The 22,434-nt window shown below is 53.7% G+C and overlaps 1 protein-coding gene across 1 annotated transcript in view; it reads right to left on the bottom strand.

Annotated features, from left to right (window-relative positions):
• SLC4A5 (solute carrier family 4 member 5) overlaps positions 1 to 22,434 on the bottom strand; it is a 92,520-nt gene that overhangs the window by 26,310 nt on the left and 43,776 nt on the right. The window contains exons 8-15 of the mRNA XM_075556921.1: positions 19,033 to 19,190; positions 18,296 to 18,383; positions 15,867 to 16,021; positions 15,375 to 15,581; positions 13,727 to 13,901; positions 10,637 to 10,770; positions 9,777 to 10,048; positions 2,002 to 2,060 (exon numbers count right to left, since the gene is read on the bottom strand). Coding sequence (XP_075413036.1) covers positions 2,002 to 2,060; positions 9,777 to 10,048; positions 10,637 to 10,770; positions 13,727 to 13,901; positions 15,375 to 15,581; positions 15,867 to 16,021; positions 18,296 to 18,383; positions 19,033 to 19,190 — 1,248 coding nt within the window. The remainder of the gene's footprint in view (positions 1 to 2,001; positions 2,061 to 9,776; positions 10,049 to 10,636; positions 10,771 to 13,726; positions 13,902 to 15,374; positions 15,582 to 15,866; positions 16,022 to 18,295; positions 18,384 to 19,032; positions 19,191 to 22,434) is intronic.

Raw genomic sequence — 22,434 nt, 5'->3', positions numbered from 1 at the left:
CACAGAACCAAGGGAACACAATGAACGAGAACGCTGTCACCATGTGAAACATGGAGCGAATGTCAGCGATCAGTTTCTGAGGAAATTGTCAGAGAGAAACCCCACTTGCTGTGGAGACGTTCCTTCAAAACTCCACCCGGAAGACCCTCTGGGGCAGGTCTACTTTGTCCCATAGGGTAGCTCCAGTTGGAATTGACCCGGCAGCATAAAGACCACCACTGTATACATGAGGGAGCTTCAAAAAGTTTGTGGGAAAATAGAACGGCAGGGTCACAGAAGCCCCCTGCTTATGTGGGTGACAGGAAGGATCCTTGGTGATGCTGTGGGTTAGGCATTGGCTGCCAACAGAGAGGTTGGCAGTTCAAACCCACCAATAGCTCTGTGTGAAAAAGATAAATGGTCTGCTCCTGGGGTGGGAGGGGTGGTGGTATAGTATGGTAATTACATTATCTGTCGTCAATTTGAGACTTAAGAGTGAATGGGGTGGAGTTTAGCTGCCAATCAGGTCGCAGCTTGATGACCTCATTTGGAGCCGCTAAGGAGGTAAATAGCTCACAGGAGGCGGGTCACATTCTCACTCCCTGGGAGTCATTACTGAGAATGAGCCTGATGGAGCTACATTGATGCAGCCAGAGCCCCAGAGCTGGAGGAGTCACGTGGAGACCCCTGCCAGTGCTGAGATGCGTCTACAGCCACTGGATCCACAAGACTTTCCACCCACTGGCTTGTGATCTTCCTGCATTCTGCATCATTGCATGTTTCATGAGTCTGAAGAGGAATCTATAGATTGGTGGGCTAATACTGTACTTAGGGACTTGATCTGAACTGGGCTGGATGTTTTATCAATATTTAATTGTTTTATTTTAAAGCTCTTTCTTATACACATTTGAGTGTCTGTGAATTTGTTTCCCTAGTCTACCCTGACTGACACAGGTAGGGAAAAAAGAGGAGCTGATACTCAGGGCTCAAGTAGAAATACACTGTTTTGGAAATGTTGATGGCAACATATGTACAAGTGTGCTTAATACAATTGAATGAAGGATTGCTATATTTTGCAAGATCCCCCAAATAAGATGATTAATAATAATAAAAAAAAGATTATACACTTTTGGGAACTTTCAGTGGTTCTCAAACTTCCTAATGCCACAACTCTTTCATACAGTTCCTCATGTTGTAGTGACCCCCAACCATAAAATTATTTTCGTTCCTACTTCATCACTGTCATTTTGCTGCTGTTAAGAATCATCATGTAAATATCTGATAGGCAGGATGTATTTGCATGATTACAAATTGAACATAATTAAAGCATAGTGATGAATCACAAAGACAATATGTAATTCCATATTGTGAAATATTTATTTCTAATGACAAATAAATGAAATTTTGTCTTGAAGCATGGGAAACAGTCTTCATGCCCGGTACTCATATATGGGCGTATCTGCATGTGGGCAGACCCACCTGGAGACGGACAGGGGAGTGGTGTCTAGGTTCCTAAGACCATTGGAAATATGTGTTTCCGATGGTCTTAGGCAATCCCGGGGAAAGGGTCATTCGACCCCCAAAGGGATCTCAACCCACAGGTTGAGAACCACTATTCTAGAGTTCATTGAGTCCTCCTAGTGGCATGGTGGACTGCTAACCTCCAGGTCAGCAGTTTGAAACCAAGAGCCGTTACAGAATCACAGTCTGGGAAACGCAGAGAGGCAGTTAGTTCTACTCTGTCTTACGGGGTCACTATGAGTCGGGACCGGCCGATGGCTTTGGTATGTGTATACATGTGAATTGATAGGACTGTACGCAGTATGGACCCACGTGGATTTAATAGGATGAGGCAGGCTATTGAAGAGGAGAGTACAAAGCTTCCTGTCTGACCCTGGAGAGCAGAGGGGGTGGATCTCCACGAGATTGGACGCCCCAAACGGACCTCGATTTCCCAACTCTTTCCTTGTGGCCCTCACGGACAAAAAGCCTCAAAGCTTCCGGCCCAGGGGAAATACTCACCAGAGAAGCATTGGTACTCAGAGCCCGCGGGGCTGAAGCATTGAACGTGGTGATGTTCACTGTGGATGAGCACACAACAGGAGGTGGGTCAGTGTGGTTAGGCTGGCCCACGGCTTGCCCCCGCCCCCACCAGGCGCCCACCCCATGGCCTCTCCCTCCAGGAGGGAAGCCATGAATAGGCTTTCATTGTGGGGTTCCGGCCATTCTCTCCCCTTTGCCGAGGGCCACCGAGGCCAAGCCCAGAGCCCTGACAGACTAGCGGGCCAGCTGGGGCATCCCTGTCTGACATGTAGTGCTGACTTCCCAAACTGAGTCAAGGGATCCAGCGCCAACACAATGCAGGAGACAAGTTGATGAATAAGGTTCCCTGGGAAGCTCCATAGCTGACTCATTTCTCTCCATGAGATTTAAAAACATCTCCCCAGAATCTAATCTAATCTTCTCTCTCTCTCTCTCTCTCTCTCTCTCTCTCTCTCTCTCTCACACACACACCTTACATGACCTTAAGTTCCTAAATCCCCACGAGCTGTCCCCGTTTGACGGCTGAAGTAACTGAGGTGGTTCAGAGAGGCTGAGTGCTGGAGTGTGCTGCCTGAGGCCACACTGCTTATAACTGGGTGGAGACAAGATCCCACCACAGGCAGGTGGCCCACAGTCCTCCCCCTGCCTTCCTGTCTTTACCAAGAGAGCTGCTTTCTCTATGGACACTTCCTTTCCCTCCCACTCTCGTCCACACATGCCTTTTCATGGTCCAATGAACCTGTAAGCATGCATGGGCTTTGATATTATCTTCTCGAAGCTTTCCCGGAAATGCAGGTCAAGAAAAATGTCACCAGGTGCGGGCTTGCAGGACCATCAGGAGAGCAGAGGCTCTGCTCTCGGGGTTCACCCTGCAATGGGCCGTTTCTAGCTTCTGGGGCCACAAGAAGGATGGAGAGCCTCCCTCCCATCCTCTGTTTCCCACGCAGGACCTCCCATGCCCCATAGGCTGGCTTCACTTGTTCCCCCAATCGTCCGAGGACGTGGCCTCTCATTTAATGGGCAGGCATGGAGGGCCACAGCATGCCCTCTCTCTCGTGCCTGTGAGGCTTGGGTGCAGGAGAAAGGCCAGGCTGTCCTCGCCTTCCCCTTCCAAGTGGCAGGCCACTGCGTAGTTCACCACAGCAACTTTGGGAGGTTTGTCTACCAAACCAGATTTGCTGGTTGTGATAATGAGGCTTTGTGTGTGCATGCACGTGCACCAACCTGGCTCCCATGGGAACTTGTGGGTGGGGGTTAGCCTGTCAATCAGGTCTCAGTGTGATCAAAGGGCTAAGAGATCAATGGCTTGCTGGAGGCCAGCCACACTGTCTCTGCTTCACTTTCCTGCTGGAGACCTGCCAGAGACCTTTGAGACCCCTGGAGACGCATCCACCGCCATTGACTCCACAAGACTTTGCACCCACTAGCCTGTGATCTCCCTGCATTCTGCATCATTGTTTGTGGCTGCGTGAGTCTAAAGAGGGATTTATGGACTAGTAGCAGACTTTTGGACTTGATGCGGACTGGGCTGTGGTGCTTTGCCGATTTATAACTACTTCTTGATATAAAGCTCCCTCTTATGCATATAGGAGTGTACCTGGATTTCTTTCATTGGTCAACCCCGCCTTAACACACTGGTGCTAAGTCTGAAGAGGATCCTGTGTTATCGTCGGTGAATATGGCCCTCCAGCCATCATTCCATATGTGACACATTGTAATTCTGGACTTTAAAGGCCTGTGGCTAGAGCCCCGCTTTGAGGGCATTCTTATCAAGGAGCAGGAGTAGGCTGGGATTCAGACCCTATGTTTCCCAGATGCCATCTTTAAGATCCCATTGTAGAGCCCAGCGTCCCTCAGGCCACGTGGTTTGTTTTTCTGGGATGTACAATAGCATGTCAACGTCCTCACCGCACCTGGAAAGCCAGACGTCCATTTCCCTGGGCTTTGGTAGAAGCAAGAGGATCTGCTGCGACTTCTGGACGTCATTGACTTATGGCTCTGGCCCCTACATCTGGCTCACCCCTGCCTGGCCTTCAGATTTGGGGCTGGATCGTACCCACCACCATGTGAGATGTTTCCTCAAACTTGTGTGAGTTTCTATGGGGTGTGGCAGCGATTTGCAGAACCCAGGGGATGGACTAGACTCAAGGGAGGAGTGTGTGTGTGTGTGTGTGTGTGTGTGTGTGTGTGTGTATGTGAAGGGTGGGGGGTAATGGAGCTGAATTGCATCTCAGAAGAGTTAGACACATGGGACATCATTGATCTCCAGTTCCCTGGGACTAGTCTGGTATCATTTCTTGAGAAAGAAGTTATGACCTCACATCTCAAGCTTCATTTGGCTCCTGCTGGTTAAGAACCCAAGAGGAAGAAAGGATTCTTGTCGAAGCTTTGCCCAACTTCAACAGCTTCCCTCAGGGTTGGCGGCCCGGCAACCGCAAGCTTGCTGTAGGTTGCTGACTCCCAGGGCAGCTGGGGGTGGCCAAGGGATTCAGTCTTGACCCAAGGAAGGACATTCCTAAAAGCACTACAAGCCCACGAGTCGGTGGCAGTCGGTCTGAAGAATGTTCCCGTGCTGCTGTTATTATGCCTTGAGTCAGTGATCACTCACAAGGGCCTCGTGTGCAACAGAACACAACACGGTGCATCCTCACAGGCCCCGCGTGGTTCCAGCCTCGCCGTCACTCTCTGCCCGAGCCGACTGTTGCCGCCACTGTCCATACAATCTCATCAAAGGCCTTCCTCTTTCCTTCGCGACTTTCTCCTTTGCCTTCTTCAGGGACCAGTCCCTCAGGACAACATGGCCACTGTTGACGTGACCGAGTCTGGCCGTCCTTGCCTCCAAGGAGCATTTGGGCTCCACTTGTTCCAAGACAGGTCTGTCTGTCTGTCATCTTGGAAGCCCACGGCATCTTCGCTATGCCTCACCTGCACCACTGTTCAAACGCAGCCATGGCTTCTGTGTTCCTCCTCACTCTTTGCGCAGCTTCTGTCATGTATATTTGGTACATGGCTTGGTTCAAGTATGTGTTAGTCTGGGCAGACTAGAGAAACAAATTCATAAACACACATATGTATATAAGGGAGGGGTTTATCTATAAGACGAGTTGAACATTGAGAAAACATCCCAACCCAGGCCAGTCCAAGGCCATAAATCTGATATTAGCCCATATGTCCGATACCAATCTATAAAGTCCTCTTCAGACTCACGAAACACATGCAATGAAGTCAAATACAGGATGCTCACAAGCCAGTGGGTAGAAAGTCTTTGGGTCCAGTGGTGGTGTAAGCATCTCAGTGCTGGCAGGGGTCTCTCTGTGGTTTCTCCAGCTTCTGAGGTCTGGTTGTGTCCATGTGGCTTGTCTTCTGCATTGTCTCCCAGGGCGTGGCAGAGAGAGAGAGAGAGAGAGAGAGAGAGAGAGAGAGAGAGAGAGAGAGAGAGAGAGAGAGAGAGAGAGAAAGAGAGGTGTCTTCTGCCTCCAAGGTGGAAAGTACCAGATGTCCCAGAATTCTCAGGAGAAGGCCATGACCACACAGAAGTCTCATTGGCTGCCATGACCACAAAGAAGTCTCATTGGCTGCCATGACCACACAGAAGTCTCGTTGGCTGCCATGACCACACAGAAGTCTCGTTGGCTGCCATGACCACACAGAAGTCTCATTGGCTGCCATGACCACACAGAAGTCTCGTTGGCTGCCATGACCACATAGAAGTCTCGTTGGCAGCCATGACCACACAGAAGTCTCATTGGCTGCCATGACCACACAGAAATCTCATTGGCTGTCTCCAGACAGCCTAGACTCCACCCCTACACTCTTAATCCTTAAACTGACACCAGACTAGGTGACTACCACAAAGTATTTTAACGATACATCTTTTCTGTTTTTGTTTTTAAACATAATTTAGAGCGCTTTGGCAGCAGATTTGCCCAGTGCCATCATGTGACTTCTTGACTATTTCCATGGGCACTGGTGGCGAAAGTTTTACTTACTAGAAATCAGAGACATCGATTGTCTTTCCTCCGGAGGCTCCATGGCCGAGGGAACAGGATGAAAAGCAAATGGGGGCAGAGAGGACGTGCTAGAAGGACTGGCTCGGGACGTCCACAGAAGAAAATGCCAACGGCCGGGTGGGGGGGGGCGGGTGGGGCGGGTGGTGGTGGAGTAAGGCTCAGATCCTTTTAGAACCAGACATTCTCAATGTTTTTGGTTCCGGTTGACATATTCCTTCACCTTGAGAACTGCGTATTGTTTACCTGGAAGTCACTTTGAGGTGAAGACGGAAGAACTAGAACATGGAATATTCCAGAAAGGATCTATGTCTAAAATATTTCAAAGCTCTAGTGTTTAGGAAGTGGTACTCACTTGGGATTGAAAGCAGCCAAGTCAGTCGTGCAGCATCAACAGAGAGAATACATACCAGTTACAGTGGAAACAAAATGAAAATAAAAGAGAGAGAGGGTGTGGGGTTGCAGAGGCAGGAGGGGAAGCCACATGTGTGCAGGGGGAGGAGGAGGAAGGGGCGGGACCCTCTGCTCTTTGCTGTTTTCCTGTAAACTTAAAACCAAGTTCTATTAATTAGAGAGAGATCTCTCAAACTCGTTCAGATTAAAAAGAGGGACAGGGACGGCTAATGTGCCAACATTTGGGGACTTAGTTTTTCAGCAAAGCGAGTCTCCTGGAGCCATTAGTAAGCAGGTGCCAGCATACTGGGAAAGAAGTGCTCGTCAGTATCAGGCACCCTCCAAGATCACCGAAATGCCTAGAACTTTCCTTTCCACATTCTTCTAATCAGAGCTAACTGGTCCTGTTTTCAGTTCCTTTACTCCACCCGAGGGGCCTCAGAAGAAAGGCCTGGTGATCACTTTCTGAAAAATCAGCCCCGAAAACCCTACGGCCCGCAGTTTCTCTCTGGTCTCTGACAGACGTGGGTTGAAATTGACTCAACTTTTTTTTTTTTTAGTTAAGAAGTATGTGGTAGTTACCTAATCTGGTATCTATTTGGGACCTGAGAGGATTAAGAGTAAAGAGGTGGAGTCTAGTCTGTCAATTTGGTCATAGCCAATGAGGCCTCTGTGTGGGTATGGCTTTCAGTCGAGGATTCTGGGAACTGCTGTATTTCCTCCTTGGAGGCGGGAGACAGCCTCTCCCTTAGCTCACTCCCTGAGCGACACTCTGCTGACAAGACACATGGCACTGAGCTGATGGACTGGAGGAGCCACATGGAGACCCCAGACAGCATGGAGATGCTTCCACAGCCACTGGATCTACAAGACTTTGTACCCACTGGCCTGTGATCTCCCTGCATTTGGTGTCATTGCATGCGTTTTGTGAGTCTGAAGAGGACTCTATAGATTGGTATCAGACATATGGGCTAATATCGTACTTATTGACTTGGTCTGGACTGGGCAGGGATGTTTTCTCAATGTTCAACTGCTGTTGGATATAAAGCTCTTTCCTATACAGAGGAGCATGGCCATGAATTTGTTTCTCTAGTCTACCCAGACTGATACAAAGTAACAGCTCAGGAGTGCTGCGGCATAACCGGTTATGCCTTGGGCTGCTAACTACAAGGTCGGCAGTTCAAGATCACCAGCTGCTCTGCAGGCGAAAGACCTGGCTATCTACTCCCGCAGAGTTACAGTCTCAGGAACCCACAGGGACAGTTCTACCCTGCGTTAGAGGGCCACCCCAAGTCAGCATCAGTTTGAGAGCAGTGAGGAATTTTGTTCTTTACACTAATAGCTCAGTTGAGCAGTAGTTCTTAAACCAGAGCAAGCATCTGAATCGGAGAGGGGGGCTTGTTAGGACCCTGTGGCTGGGCCCCACCAGAGTCTCTGAGTCACGGGGTCCCTCCGTGGAAATGGGAGAATGTACATTTCTAAGCAGTTCCCCGAGGGCACTGAAGCTGCTGGTCTGGTCCAGGGCCCACGCTTCCGGCACTGTAGCAGTGCCATGATCCAAAGAACGAGGCCCCATCAGGCTCCTGACGAGGGGACACAAGGCGGAGCCAGGTGGTCTTAGGCCCTTTCGCTCCCACCTTACGTACTCGTCCGTCACCTGTATCCCGGAACTCGGGCTCTGGCTCCTCCCCGGACAGCCGAGTCTCAGAGTGGCCCCAGGCATACACACACATGATCCTAGCACGCTGTTTCTAAGAGAATTCTAGGCCGCGCTCTTCTGAAAGCGGGACCGTGTGTGTTTGATGCCGTGAAGGCAACAGAGCAGCACAAATGGCAAGCTAGGGTCCTCGCCGTGGCCGGCGGCCTTGGGATGCAGAATGGAGAGGCCAGCGGCAGGTGGGGCTTTCTCTGAGGCTGTGAAAAAGCAGGTGGCCCGGCTCAGGGGAAGGGATGGCGTTAAATGGAACAGCTCATATTGATGGCAGGAAAAACACCAACAAGACCAGACATTTTCAGGAACTCATGGTTGTGATCCAGGGAGGAGGGCAATGCCCAGCTTACCCTGCGGTGGGTAGGACTCCTGGACCACTCCCACACAGCCTGGCAGCGGTGTCTGGTTGTCTGCATGTATTTGATTGGCAGCCTGTATGGAGGGGCTTAGTTCCTCTATCCTCATCTGGGTGTAGGAGCCCTGGTGGCGTCCTGGCCACGCGTTGGGCTTTGAGCCGCAAGGTCGGCCGTTTGAAACCACCAGACAGGGCTCTCTACTCCTGTAAAGAGTTACAGTCTGAGAGACCCACGGGAGGGGTGGGGGACAGTTCTACCCTGTCCTACAGGTCACTGTGAGTTGACGCGGACTCCACAGCGGTGAATTCTTTTGTGTTTGTTTTAACTGCATTTGGATTTGGAAACGTCACAGGGGGAGTCCCGTGGGGTGGGTGAGCATCGATATCCCTTTCCGACATCTAGGGAAGCGGAAGTTCAGTAGGCCCTGGGTGGGCTGTGGACCCAGCTGGCTCCTTGTGGACCAGCCTGGGGGTCTAGCCTGGGGGTGTGTGTTGTGCAAACGGATCTCTGGTTTTGTAGACATCTGGGCATGCCCATTGTCGGCCCGGACCTCCAGTCAGGGCTCAACTCCTTCTCACCACACCCTTGGTGGTGGACATCCAGCTTGTGTTCAAGGAACCGCGACCACCCAGAGGGACTGAGACCCCTGATGGCGGATCCGCCAGTTCTTCCCAGTCAGTTCCCTGGAGTCCCTGCTCCTGCGCCCTCCCCCTGGGATTTGTAGCTATGTGGGCCCTAAGTGACACAACCACCCCTCGGTCAGAGCTCTCATCCCAAGAGGCAGACTAACCCCAGGTCTCCAGCTCTTCTGGCTCAGGGCTCTGCCCTGGCGGCCCTCGGCTGACACGTTCCCTCTGTAGCTTTTCCGGAGGGTCAGGCTCGGTGGCAGGGACAGCTCACAGTGCCACTCAGACTGGGAAGGCTAGCCACCAGCTAGCCTACTTCCCTCCAGGGGCTGGAAGCCCTGGGCAGCCTCCACATCAGCTCTCGGCCCCGAGGCCAAGGGTGCCCCCTCCCCTCCTGGGCTGCCCTGCTCTCTCCTGATTGTACCCTGGCAGCAGCGGCAGTGGGGCTGGGGGCTGGGTGGTGGCGGCGGCTGCGCTGTGACTCTGAACAGAGCTGCTATCCCACTGGCCTCCTTCCAAAAGGGCGGGGGGATGGACCCTGCACTGGACAGCTCGGCTTGGCTGATCTGTCCCTCCTAAGCAGGTTCACGTTTCTGTGCCAGACTGGCGGGTGGGCGGGAGGGGCCCCGAGGCGCATCTGGGCTTACGGACGGCCGGTCACCTGTGTCGGGGGCGATGCACTCGCACTTGTAGGTGGTGATGGCGTCCGGCTTGAAGGCCGTGTTGATGGGGTAGTACTTGAAGGCCCCAATCATCTTTTTGATGGCGTCGTAGATGAAGATGAAGCTGATGAGGGTGGAGAAGCCTTCCTCGGTGAAGCGGGTGATGTACTTGATGATGAAGCTGGCGTCAGTGGCCACCAGGATGAGGCACTGGACGGCTGAGTGCAGGCCGATCCAGAGGCGGAATTCCATGTAGTCCAGGCCATTGCCTCTGGGAGGCAGACGGTGGGTGAGCAGACCCTGGATGCCCTCCGCTCCCAGACCCACCTCAAAGGGTGACCAGACGTGCCCCCTGTCCCCCAGGACTGTGAGAGGGAGAATTCCTGGGTGGGGTGGCCTGGTCTTTGAAAACCCTGGGGTAAAAATCTCATGGGGATGGGAGGAAGGGGGTGTGTTAGGGAGGTGGGGAGACCCCTTCATTCTCATGCATGTGTTGGGGAGCAGCCAGAGCAGAGGAAGGAACATGAGAACTCCACCAGAGGAAGTTGGAGAGGCCTTGGGACACGTGGGCTTGGCAAGGCGGCCAGGGAGCAGCCTTCTGACCTTCCCCGCCCCCCGCCCCCCACCTCCACTCAATGGCTCACCCATGGAGTGGTTTGCATTTACTGCCCTTCTTTGGCCTGGGTTTTACCCTCCGCTAATGAGCACTCAGAGGGCCCAGGGGAAGGTGGTAGTACTCCTGCCAACACCCTGCCCCCCACTGAAGATACCTTTTTGGACCCCTTCTCCCTCTGCCCAGACTCTCGGCTCAGCCCCAAGGGTGAGTGCGGGTATCGCCGGCAGCAGCAGGGGCACCTACTTGCTGAAGTCGAAGAGGAGCTTCTCGAAGATGAGGATGGGCCCTGTGCTGCTGAGGATGATGAGAGGCTGTCCCGAGAAGAGGCAGAACAAGGAGCCGGCCATGGCAGTGCCCAGGAAGCTCTCCATCACGCCCTGCGGCAAGGGCGGTGGTGAGGCTCTGGACTTGTCCGACCCCAGCCGCTCTGAAGGGCTCCAGGCCACAGTGCTCACTCTCTGTTTGCAGGCTCCCGTGTCTCCCCTTCCCGGCACCCCATGTCCTAAATCCTGCTAGTGCACCCCACCTCCTGGCCCCCCACTCCCCTAATCCTGCTAGTCCACACCCCTCCTGGCCCCCCACTCCCCTAATCCTGCTAGTCCACAACCCCTCCTGGTCCCCCACTCCCCTAATCCTGCTAGTCCACACCCCTTCCTGGTCCCCCACTCCCCTAATCCTGCTAGTCCATATCCCCTCCTGGCCCCCCACTCCCCTAATCCTGCTAGTCCACAACCCTTCCTGGCCCCCCACTCCCCTAATCCTGCTAGTCCACAACCCTTCCTGGCCAGCCTGCACACGTGCAGCTCGGCCTGCAGCCTTGGTGCCCATTCGACTCAGTGTTCATTCTGCCAAATATGTTGGGGGTTTGGGTCATTCAGATGTTAGAGCATGCTTCCTTTTGGTCACAGTCTGCTGTGCTGTGCCTACTGTATGCCGGGCCCAGAGCCCCGGTGGTGCAGTGGGCACCTCATTAGGCCGCAAACCACAGGGCAGCCTCGTTTGAATGCACCCGCCTTTCCGCACGAGCTTCCCATCAGGAGCTTCCATCTCGGAAAGCCACGGCACAGGTTCTGCCCTGGCCTTTGGGGTTGCCGTGCTTCAGAATCCACTCGGAGGCAGTGAGCATGGCTTTGGCTTTGGATAGACCAGGTATTGAGCTAGAAAGCAAGGACCCACCAGTGAACAGGACATCATGTCTTGAATTTAGTGGAAGACATACTAGACCAATGCAGAGTTTCTTGGCGGACCCAGCACCGCTGCCATCTGGCTGGATTGTTCCTTGTTGGGGGTGGGGTGGGATGGGGTGGGTGGAGACTGGCCTGTGCCCTGCAGGGTGATTAGCCACATGTGAGGTCTCTACCCACTAGATGCCCCATGACAACCACCCAAACTCTGCTTGGATATGCTGCCAACTGTCTCTTGGGAACACACTGGCCCTGGTTAAGCAGCACTGCCCAGGGGTGCGGTCAGCTGGGAGGAGGGCCAGTGGGGTAGAAATGTGGATGCTGAGATCTAAAATCCAAGTAGGGTCTGGCCAGAGGGACAGAGCAGGCAGAATGACGAGGAAGGACATCCCAGAAAGAGGGGAGAGACCAGGTGTCGAAAGGTTAGAGTCTGCTCCGGAAGCAGAGATAGATGACGGGGCCTGACGGGCAACAGAATGCAAGGCAGAAGGTGAGCAAGGCTGAGCGCAGCATGTGGGAACCAAGCACACACGCAACGCAGGCCTGCAGGTCCCGTGGGGAAGCTGTGCTGTATGCTGAGTTGAAGAGGATGCCTGCTTCCTGGTGTGGGCGCTGGGCCACTCCATGAGCTAGGGACATTGATGAATGACCTGTTGGCAGTGTGGGTTGAGCCATCCTGAGCGGCAGCTGTGTGGACATTCCCAGGAGTTTATCTGGGAACTGGGTCTTCACCTTGATGCTCTGGGTTTACCCCGAAGGCCCTACTGGGGAAGGCAGGCAGAGGCTGGTGCTTCGTCTGAGCTGACATCTCCCCAGGGAGCTTACAACCCTTCGCAAGATATAGAAACTCTGAGCTAAGACTTCAAGGTTGTGTTTTTTTTTTTTCAACAAAAGTGCTTTGAGAAAGAAGGTCACCGTCAGCAACAGCCTCTGGCTAATACTGTGGATTACCTTCACTCCATCATCAGAGGGAAACACCAAACTCACCAATTTGGACTTATTTGCACCTTCCTTATTAATGTTATTATTTAATGCCACGATTCTACATCAGATGTTTTATTGATTATGTATTTAGAGCAGACGGTCTTTATTGGTGGCCATGGAGAGACAAGGTGTATGACATCTCCTTTAGAATCTAAGTGGCAGTCTCAGAAAGCCGGATCTTTTTGAGATGTTGGGTTATTACTACTATTTTTTCCACACCACCTACTATTACTATTTTGAAGGGTAAAGATGCTTTAAAAATCCCCACCTGGGTCTGGCTGCAACTGCAGTCCTTTGCATGCTATGTGAATTATATGCCAATGAAATTTAAAGAAAAAAGCAAGTGGAGCCTCGGTCCTGGGATGGTGGATGAAGCTCTTCACTGCCACTGGGTGGCAGCATAGTTTGATGAGATCTGTATCCAAAACCAATCCAGTCTGTGCTCGCTTCGGCAGCACATATACAAAACCAAACCAGTGACTGCCACAGACAGAATGGATTCTGATTCATAGCGACCCTACAGCACAGAGCAGACCCCCCCCCCCCCCGTGTGTTTCTGAGGCTGTCAGTCTTCAGAGGAGCAGAAAGCTTGATCTTTTCCCCCTGGAAATAGCTGGTAGGTTCACACTGCTGACCCTGTGGCTAACTGCCTAATGGGTCACCGACTCTACCTCCAGGACTCCTTCCCATGTCCCCCCTAAACCAAACTCACTGCTGAAGAGTTGTTTCTGACTCACAGCGACCCTATAGGATAGGATAGAGCTGCCCCTATGGGTTTCTGAGATGGTAACTCTCGCAGGGAGTAGAAAGTGTCATCTTTCTCCATCAGTGGTTTCAAACTGCTGGTTTTGCGGTTGGCAGCCCCACACATAACCACTGCACTGCCTGGCCTGGGCTCCCTCCCATGTCTCTAGTACACGTACGTTCACACACACACACACACACACACACACACACACACACACAGCCATCGAGTGGCTTGCAACTCAGAGCCGCTCTGTAGGGCAGAGTGGAACTGCTCCTTGGGGTTCCCAAGACTGTCAGTCTTTAAGGGCACAGACAGCCTCATCTTTCTCCACAGAGCGACCAGTGTGCTCAAACCGCAGGCCTTGTAGCTAGCAGCTCTATGTGTAGCCCACAAAGCCACCGGGGCTCCTTGACACACCTGGTAGTTGTCAGTGGCGTCGCCCAGAAGCCCACCAAAGGTGATGGCGTTGGTGATGCAGCCGAGGTAGATGAAGAGGATGGCAGAGATGGACTGAATGTGGAAGCCGTCGCAGAAGTCGCTTGGGAACCAGGGCAGCTTCCTCTTGATATCCAGACACAGGCCGCCGAAGAACCTGCTCGAGACAGGCCGGGGCGGCTTTCTCACCACTGACAGCAGTGCGAAGGGGGCTGAGGAAAGGGGCTGGGCCAGGGACAAGGTGCCTCCCTCCAGAACATTTAGGCCAGGACTGAGAGTTTGTGGTCCGCACCATCCACTCTGGGCAGGTGGCCATGGCCACTGACTGGACAGGAGAGGGAAGGGTCGTGGGAGTGTCTCTGGGGCAGAAGGAGCCTCGCACGGGGGTCAGAACTCCCAGCCTCCAAGACAGGGGCGCGCCTTGCGTTCCTGGTCATCCCCTGTGAACGTGGGTCTGGTGAACACAATTTTAGGAGAGAGACACCCCAGATGAGAGCACTGATGCTTAAGGGCAGAGGCTGAACCTTACAGACGGTGTCTCTGCTTTCTGGAACATGTAAAGGCTTTTGGCTTTAGGGCGAATCTATTGTAGCTGCTCCTACCCATGTGACCCGCGCTGTCCTGAGCACGGAGCCTTGCCTCCGGTGACATTTTGAACGAGATCAGCCTTCGTTGTCAGAGGTGGGCCCGTGTGTTGTAGTGGGCCCAGCAGCAGCCCTGGCCTCTGTCCACTGATACCGGGAGCACCTCTCCCCGGGCTATGACAAACAAGGATGTCTACTGGCATTGCCCAGGGTCCCCGAGGGTGGAAGTCCAAATTGCTCTTTCTTTGAGAACGATTGGCATAGAGCCAAACCAGCCACCCAACAATGCCACATCAAATTCATGCCACCGGGTTGATTTCCACCCATAGCGACTGGGTGGAACTGTCTCTGTGGGTTTCCCAAACGGTAACTCGTCTTTCTTCTTCAGAGCTGCTGGTGGTTTTGAACTGCTGACCTTGCGGTTAGCAGCCCGACACCTAGTAGCCATGACCGCCACCGGGACCCTGTCCTAGACATTCAAGGGTATCTAAAGGGCGACTCCGTTCTGAAAATAGCAATTTACATTCAGCTTGGCAGGCCACCCCCACCCCCATCCAGGAACTGGCAAGGACAGCCAAGACAGAACTTCCCTTGAAGAAAAGCTTGCTGAATAGGCAGCAGCATCAAGTGCGCAAAAGAGATTGGATGTTGCCAGCCAGTATCTAAAGCAGCGGTTCTCAACCTGTGGGTCGCGACCCCTTTGGGGGTCGAATGACCCTTTCACAGCAGTCGCCCGATTCATCACAGTAGCAAAATGACAGTGATGAAGTAGCAACGAAAGTAATTTTGTGGTTGGGGGGTCACCACCACATGAGGAACTGTATTGAAGGGTCGTGGCATGAGGAAGGTTAGAACCCCTGCTCTAAAGAGAAGTTTGGCTTCCTCCTGTCCTGTTCTGTCCTGTCCTGCCCTGTGTCTGCCCTCTTTCTGAGCAGCGGATCCAGGCCGGGTGGTGAGGACCAGTCTGGGGAGACCCTGTAGGTGCTGGGGGTTAGGGGACGGGGAGAGACTTGGGTGCACAGTGGGGCCATTGTCCGGGTGGGCACCTTCCAGTCCAGAGAAGCTCTTCCCCAATTTCGTGCACAGCTGGCATCTCATCTTCATCCCCGGCCCCTCCGCTGGGCCCTCCAGCTCCGCCGCCACCACCGCCACTGCAGCTCCCTGCAGGGGGGCCTCCGTCGCTGCCCCCGCCACCGCTGCCGCCCACGGAGCCGTTCATGGGGCCAGGCTCGGCCCCAGAGAACACGGACTTCCTGCAGGGAGAAGGAGCCTTTCAGTCGGGCTGTCCCCAGAACCCCTTACCTGCCCAGGTGTTTAAGGAAAAAGATGCAGAGTTATCTAAAGACCGCGCCCCTCCCCGCGCAGGCCACCCCGATGCCACAGGGGTTCACATTTTAGGCGTGTAAGGTGTTGCTTCAGAACATTTCTGTTCCGCAGAAATGAAATGATCCAGAGCTCCCCCCCTGGTTGAAGCTCCCCTTGCATGCCCCCAATCTCCCACTCCACCCCACCCCACCCCCAGCCGCACACGAACGCACCTCTTGTCAGCAGAGGGCACTTTCTTGGGGGGCTCGATTCGGATATTTGGGTCCCATTCTCCAGGGGGAAGGACGATGACCTCGTCCAGAAACTCGTCAATGCCGGCAATCAGATCTTCCCTACTGCGAGCTTTATAGGCCACATGGCTGAAGAGCTGGGCGGGAAAGGGAGGGGAGGAGGCGTCCCATCTTACTCCGTCACCCCCCCCCCTCGCAACGCAGGGCACCACTCAGTGTTTCAGAGATCACCATCTCTCTGCCTACTTGTTCTCAGGTGCAGAGGGCAGAACCAGGGGAGGTGGGGGGGACCAGGGGCATCCAGCATGGGGAGGAGGTCCCCAAATAGTGTCCCTGTCTAAACACCTGACACCTGTTCTGCAGGTAACTCTACCATCCCACCAAGGAGCCTGAGTGGCCTGTGGGTTACATTAGCTCGGAGATTCTCCGGGGTTCCAACCCACCAGCTTCACAGGAGACAGCGGTTTTCTGCTCCTGGAAAGATGTTCGGCTTCAGAAACCCACAGGGGCAGTTCTGTTCCATAGGGCGCTCCCTACTAGTCAGAATTGACTCCATAGCAGTGGGTGTGGTTTGAGGGGGTTGGACCATAATATCAGCTCAAAAATATAATTCAAGCTCACTCATCTTACACTTCACACATTACGTCACGGCATGGAAATTATAACCGCACCTTGCTTTCGCCGGTGGAAATTGGTCTATGACGTGCTCAAGGTCATTTATTTTTTCCCCTAGTTTTTTTTTTCTTTTCTCTTCCTGTGCTTAGCAGAGCAAAATCACACAGGCTGCCTTGACTCCTGTTATTGTGTTGGTGCCATTAAGTCCATTCCGACCCACAGCGACCCTCTCTGCACAACAGAACGAAACAGTGCCTGGTCCGGCGCCATCCTCACAATTGCTCCTATGCCCGAGCCCATCGCTGCAGCCGCGGAGTCGATCCGTCTCCTCCAGGGTCTGTCTTCCCCTCTTTCGATGCCCCTCTACTTTACCAAGCATAATGTCCTTCTCCATGCAGTGGTCTCTCCTGATCGCATGCCCAAAGTCTATAAGGCGAGCTCTTGCCATCCTTGCTTCTAAGGAGAACTCTGGCCAAGACATCTTTCAAGTGCATCTTTCAAGGCAGATTTGCTTATCCTTCTTAGCAGCCCATGGTACTTTCAGTGTTCTTATCCAGCACCACAGTTCAAATGCATTGACTCGCTGGTTTTCCTTATTCGTGGCTCAGAGAGGTTCTCAAATATGAAAGCATTCAAGGTAAATTGTTGAACAATAACAGCTGGCACTGGAAACTTCAGGGTGAATAGAAACTGCTCAGTGGTGCCCACCTTCCAGTGGCACACAGGACACATGCCATACTGCCTGCTGGTCCAGCTCTGCCTCCTGGCTCTCAAGGCCAGGTTTCCAGATTCTAGCTATATGGCCTTAGCTGAGTCACTTAGCCTTTTTAGTTTATTTTCCCCTGAGAGCACAATTCGCTGCTGCTGAGCAGTCTCCAATTTACCATGAGTGTACCCTATCAGTAGGGCATGGCAGACCTTTGGAGAGAGCCTCATCCTCCTGTGGAGTGGTTGGTGGGTTTGAACTGCTAACCTGGCAGTTAGCAGCCCAACCTGCAACCCATGATGTCACCAGGGCTCCTCCTCAGAGCAGGCAACGTTGGGAAACCTTTTCAAAGTTCAAGAAGTGCAGGTATTTTAAGACTGCCCTACTACTTCCTAGCCTTTCATCGGAGTCTCTGGGCAGTGCCAACAGTTACAAATGCCGCTGCTAACCTCGAGTGTGGAGGTCTGAATTCACCCAGAGGCACTGCAGAGGAAAGGCCTGGGGATGGATTCCTGGAAAACCAGCCCCCCACCCCACCCTACCCCATGGAGCTCAGCTCTACCTGTGGATTGAACCCTTCCTTGCTGGAAGGCCAGCCTGCCCCTTCCACGCGGTTCCAGGTGTGCTTTCTGAATCACAGGTCTGCTCAGGTCATGCTCAGGTGTAAAGTGTTTCAGGCCCTCCATCACACCCTGTCCCCAGAGTGTGACCACTCGGCTCTGCCCTCAGGCTCTGCCTACACAGGCTCCCCTCTCTGGTGTCACCTCCTGCCCACCAAGCTCAATGAGCCACTTCCACCCAGTGTCCCCATCTTAGGGCCAGGCGCCCACCTCCAAGGCCTTAGCTGGATCTGCCTGATTCCTGTTCACCTGCGACTGCTCGGGCAGGGTGAGCCCCCAGCCAATTTTATCCCGAGAGCTCTTCTCACTTGATTGGAGTCCCAGAGAGCAGGACCACCGCCTGGTCTTCAGCCCTCTGCACAGGGCTGGGCACACGGTGCATGCGCACAACAGGCCTGCCGCGTGCACGCACGCGCGGAAGTGCAGGGACACCCCCCAGTTCAGAGCTCGTGTTTCCCGTCACCACTTACGTCATCTACCATGAGGGTAGCAATGGCGCGGCCAATTTCATTGTAGGATTTTGCTCGGCCAGAGGGTCCCAGCAGGATGAACAGAAACCTGCAAAGAAGGTGACAGCGCGCATGAAACAGATGGGAGCCGGGATGAGGGAGATCAGGAGACGAGGCTGAGGGGAGGGGACAGCAGGTGCACAGAAGGATTTCCGGGCCCTGAACAGCATCCACCCTGAACTGTGTTGCTGACCGGAAGCACGTTCCTTCCCTCTCTTGCGTGCTGTGTTTGTCTCTGAAAAGACACCTCCTTTCTCGCCGTCAGCGTGCTCCTCTGAGCAGCGTCTCCCTGCCTGGCCCCGCGGTTGACATCCTTCTCGTGCATGCTTATTGTGATTTTCTAAATTCATCGAGGTCAAGAGCGATCTCAGAGAACACTGAAGAATCCAACTCTCCGTACACGTGCCAGGCGGTGGGGCTGGACGTTCAACACGATGCACAACCATGGCCTCTTCGGGGATGGTTTTCGATGATGTTGCTAAAACTCTTTCTGGTCCCACCCCGGCAAATCCTCCCATTTTCCCTCTGTGTGGGGTTTTTCTTTTGAGGGGGGGTGGGGATGGGAGGGAAAAAACAAAGTTGTATTTGGCGTGTACATCCAAGAGAAGAGAGGAGCCGGAAACAGATGGACACACCTTCACGGTTATGTCCGGCCGGGCCCCAGACTGTGGGCTACACTGGGGTGGCACGGGGCTCACCTGGTGGGGACGGGCACCTCGGTCACGCCCCCCAGCATGGCAGACTGCACGAGGCGCACGAAGGCGATGAAGGGCCGCTCCAGGAAGTCCACCTCGCCCACCAGCACGTTGGATGCTTCTGAGTCCTTGGGGATCTTCTTCATGAACTTGTTTTTCCGCTGCCCACGAAGGAGGGGACACAAGAGTCATGGACAGCTCACAGCCGGGGATCCCCCCTCTCACTCCCGCTCCCTTCAGAGGCCGAGAAGACCCCCCAGGGAGTCTCCAGAGCAGCGGCAGCATTGGCGCCAGGGCGTGACTCCTGGTGTGCTACTGCCATCCCCCCCCCTCCCCCGCAATCCTCCACCCATATCACACAACACGGAATCCTTAGGAATATCGATGATCGGTTTAAACCATAGGCTAAGATGGGATAAACATCCTTGTGAATGGCTAAAATGTAATGCTTTCAGGTTCTATAAATACACTCATAGCGGCTCATGCTCACCCTACACAAGATCGACCTGCCTCCTTGGGCCTCGCAGTCCTAGACTGCGAACCTCTGGGGAAGTAGAAATATCTTGTCTTTCAACTGAAGAGTAGCTGGTGGTTTCGAACTGGTGACCTGGTGGTTTGCAGGCCAGCAGGTAGCCATGACCCCACCAGGGCTCCTTAGATTATATGAATAGAAACAGCAAAATTATTTTGTAAGGTCCTTCTACATGGAATGGCACGATTAGGTATAGTGTGGCTGACCAGTAAGTGAGAAGTCGATTTCTTTTCATTGCGACCTCGTTCTCACAAGTACTGATTACCAGGCCGTGGCAGCTAAAGTACCAGAAAACTCGTCCACAAACTCAGTGACCGTGAACACAACAACGCCAGCTTGTGGCAGGCAGACAAAAGCACCAGTTTGGAAGCATCCCTGTAACGGGATTTCAGGACAGCTCTAACAGGACGCGGGGGTGTTCATAAGTAAGCCAGCATACTATTGTAGCCTCGCAACAGCTATTTTGATGCATATAATCTGGGCTGGAGAAAACAAACCAGTTTTTTTTCGTGTCATAACTAACTATAGGTACATTTCTAATTAAAAATGCATTTTAATTAAACAAATATTTCTGAAAAAAAAACAATACATTGAATTTAAAAATCCAACATTTCTCTAGTCAGCTGTTCCGATGGCATTTCCTCTGTGCCTCCATCCCCTCCACCCCCTTTCCACTGCTCAAGAGAAGGAAAAAGGCAGCGCTCTCTTCCATTCTGTGGTGGGGCGATTCACCCCAAGGTTGAGGAGCCTTTGTGGATGGCATACTTAGAAAAGGAATTGGCAAACACCTGGCTCACCTGCGGTGCGAGTGGGGCACAGGGCAATGGGAATCCTGAGTGCTGTCTCTGCATTGTGCCTCAGGTCTCACTCCCTCAGCTACCAAGATCCCCTCTCTCTGCCGCCACTGTGGGGACTGTGGGGAGATGGCAGGTGGGGTGAAACCTTGGGGCCTCACTGTGCCTGCGGGAGCCTTTCATGCTCACACACCATGCCCAGGGGACCTTCTGGGGCAACGCTCACAACTTCCCAGATTTTCCAGGGGAGCCCTACCAAGATGGTAGCCCTTCAGTCCCCCAGACAGGTGTCTGCTCCAGGCAGGAAGACGAAACAAGGCTGAATGAGTGGGGTCTGATGTGAGAGGCATCGGAGCAAGCCCTCTGCACCATTTAGCTCCAGTCTCTGCCCTATGACTCATTCTCAGGATAAAGGTGCTGGTTCCTCCTGAGTCCTCTTGTACTAAAGCGAGCTTTAGTCCTTAGCATTGTAGAGGAACTTCAAGTATGGCAGCTTTCCCTCCAGGAAAGGGATAGTGGTCCTTTGGGGAGGAGGGAGACGAAGCATCTGTGGGACCTTGGAGTGCCAAAGACAAGACAGGTCCTGCCCATGCTACCATCTCCCCACCAATCAGTCTCCCTTGTGGGTACAGCAGCCTCTGTTCCTCATAAGCCCTGGAAAGAACCAGGCTCCTGTACCCCTTCCTGTCCTGGGCAAGGGGCTGTTGTGGTCTTGCACAGGGTCATTAGGTCTTGCACAGCCACTTCCTGATGAGGGCAAGATAAGCCTATGAGCAGAGTCTGCCCCTTTGGAACCTTTGAGACCAGCGGTTCTCAACCTGAATCCCACCATGTAGCCTGATTCATAACAGTAGCAAAATGACAGTGATGAAGTAGCAACAAAACTAATTTTATGGTTGGGGGATCCCCACCACATGAGGAACTGTATGAAACGGTCGAGTTATGAGGAAGGTTGAGAACCACTGTCCTAGATCAAATCAGAAAAAAAAGAAGCAAAACCTCTCCACACCCGGCAGACCAGTCGGGCACAGCACAACCCCAAGGGTCAGAATCAGCAGGGGCAAGGTTCCCAGGAAGGCCACGGACCCAGGAGCCCCATGGCCCCAGGCCTGGCCAGCTGAGCTGTCAGCAGCATTCTTCAAGGTTGGGGGTGGCGGGGGGCTTGTCGAGGCAGGCAGTCCTGCTCCCTGGCCAGTGTCAGGGGCCTGGGCATTAGGCAGAGGGTGGGGGGGTGTCCAGGGAAGATGAGGTGGGGTGGACACAGAGCCAAGGAGAGCCCTGCTTGGAACACAGCAATGCGCCAGGGTGCCCAGCTAGCACTGGGCCCGGGAGAGAAGAGGAGTTGAAACGGAGCCGTCCTCTTTCCTGGGAGTTTGACGTGTTGGCTGCGGCCGTAAACCTGGTGGCATTGCAGAAATGGGGACATGCTGGCCGTCTGGCCTCCTGGCTGGACCATCCTCTAAAACCAGGGGACAGAGGTGCCATCTGGATCCACACAGCGCTCCCTGGGACCCCGCAGCCAAGAGAGGGCCGCTCTAGGGAAGCCATCGATGAAGCCCCGCCTGCAGAGCCAGCACCTCTGGGCGTGTACCTAAAGGGTGCTCACTGGAGCAGGAACCAGGGCGGGACAAATGGAAGGCAGGCAGCACCGGGCATCACTGAGGAAGCAGGCACTTTACCCAGGAAACACTTTCCGGGTACAAATGGTCGCTCTTGTTGCCACTGACGGCCATTGACAGTAGGGACTGCTTTGTTCTGGTGGCTCCTGTCTGTGGGTGACTACAATCAAGTGGCGTCTCTTTCTACAGAATATTCCAGAACGCAGCTCAGCTGCTGTCTTGCTGGTTGCAGAGCCTGGGGGTACCCCCAGAGGGGTCAGAGTGGAACTGAGCTTCACAGGGCACGCCAGGCTGCGACCCCATGTGGGCAGAGCACCCCATTTCTCCTGCCCGACCCCTGTGCCCAAAGGAAGGGCTGTCGGGTCCAGCGGGAGGGGCCGCCTCGTGGCTCCACCCTTTTGGGGTGCATGTCCTGCCTTGACCCTCAGTGGTCCCACAGGACTCCGGGCACCGCGGTGGC

Source organism: Tenrec ecaudatus, chromosome 8, assembly GCF_050624435.1.
Source record: "Tenrec ecaudatus isolate mTenEca1 chromosome 8, mTenEca1.hap1, whole genome shotgun sequence".
NCBI lineage: Eukaryota > Metazoa > Chordata > Mammalia > Afrosoricida > Tenrecidae > Tenrec > Tenrec ecaudatus.
This window is presented reverse-complemented; position numbering and strand designations above follow the sequence as displayed.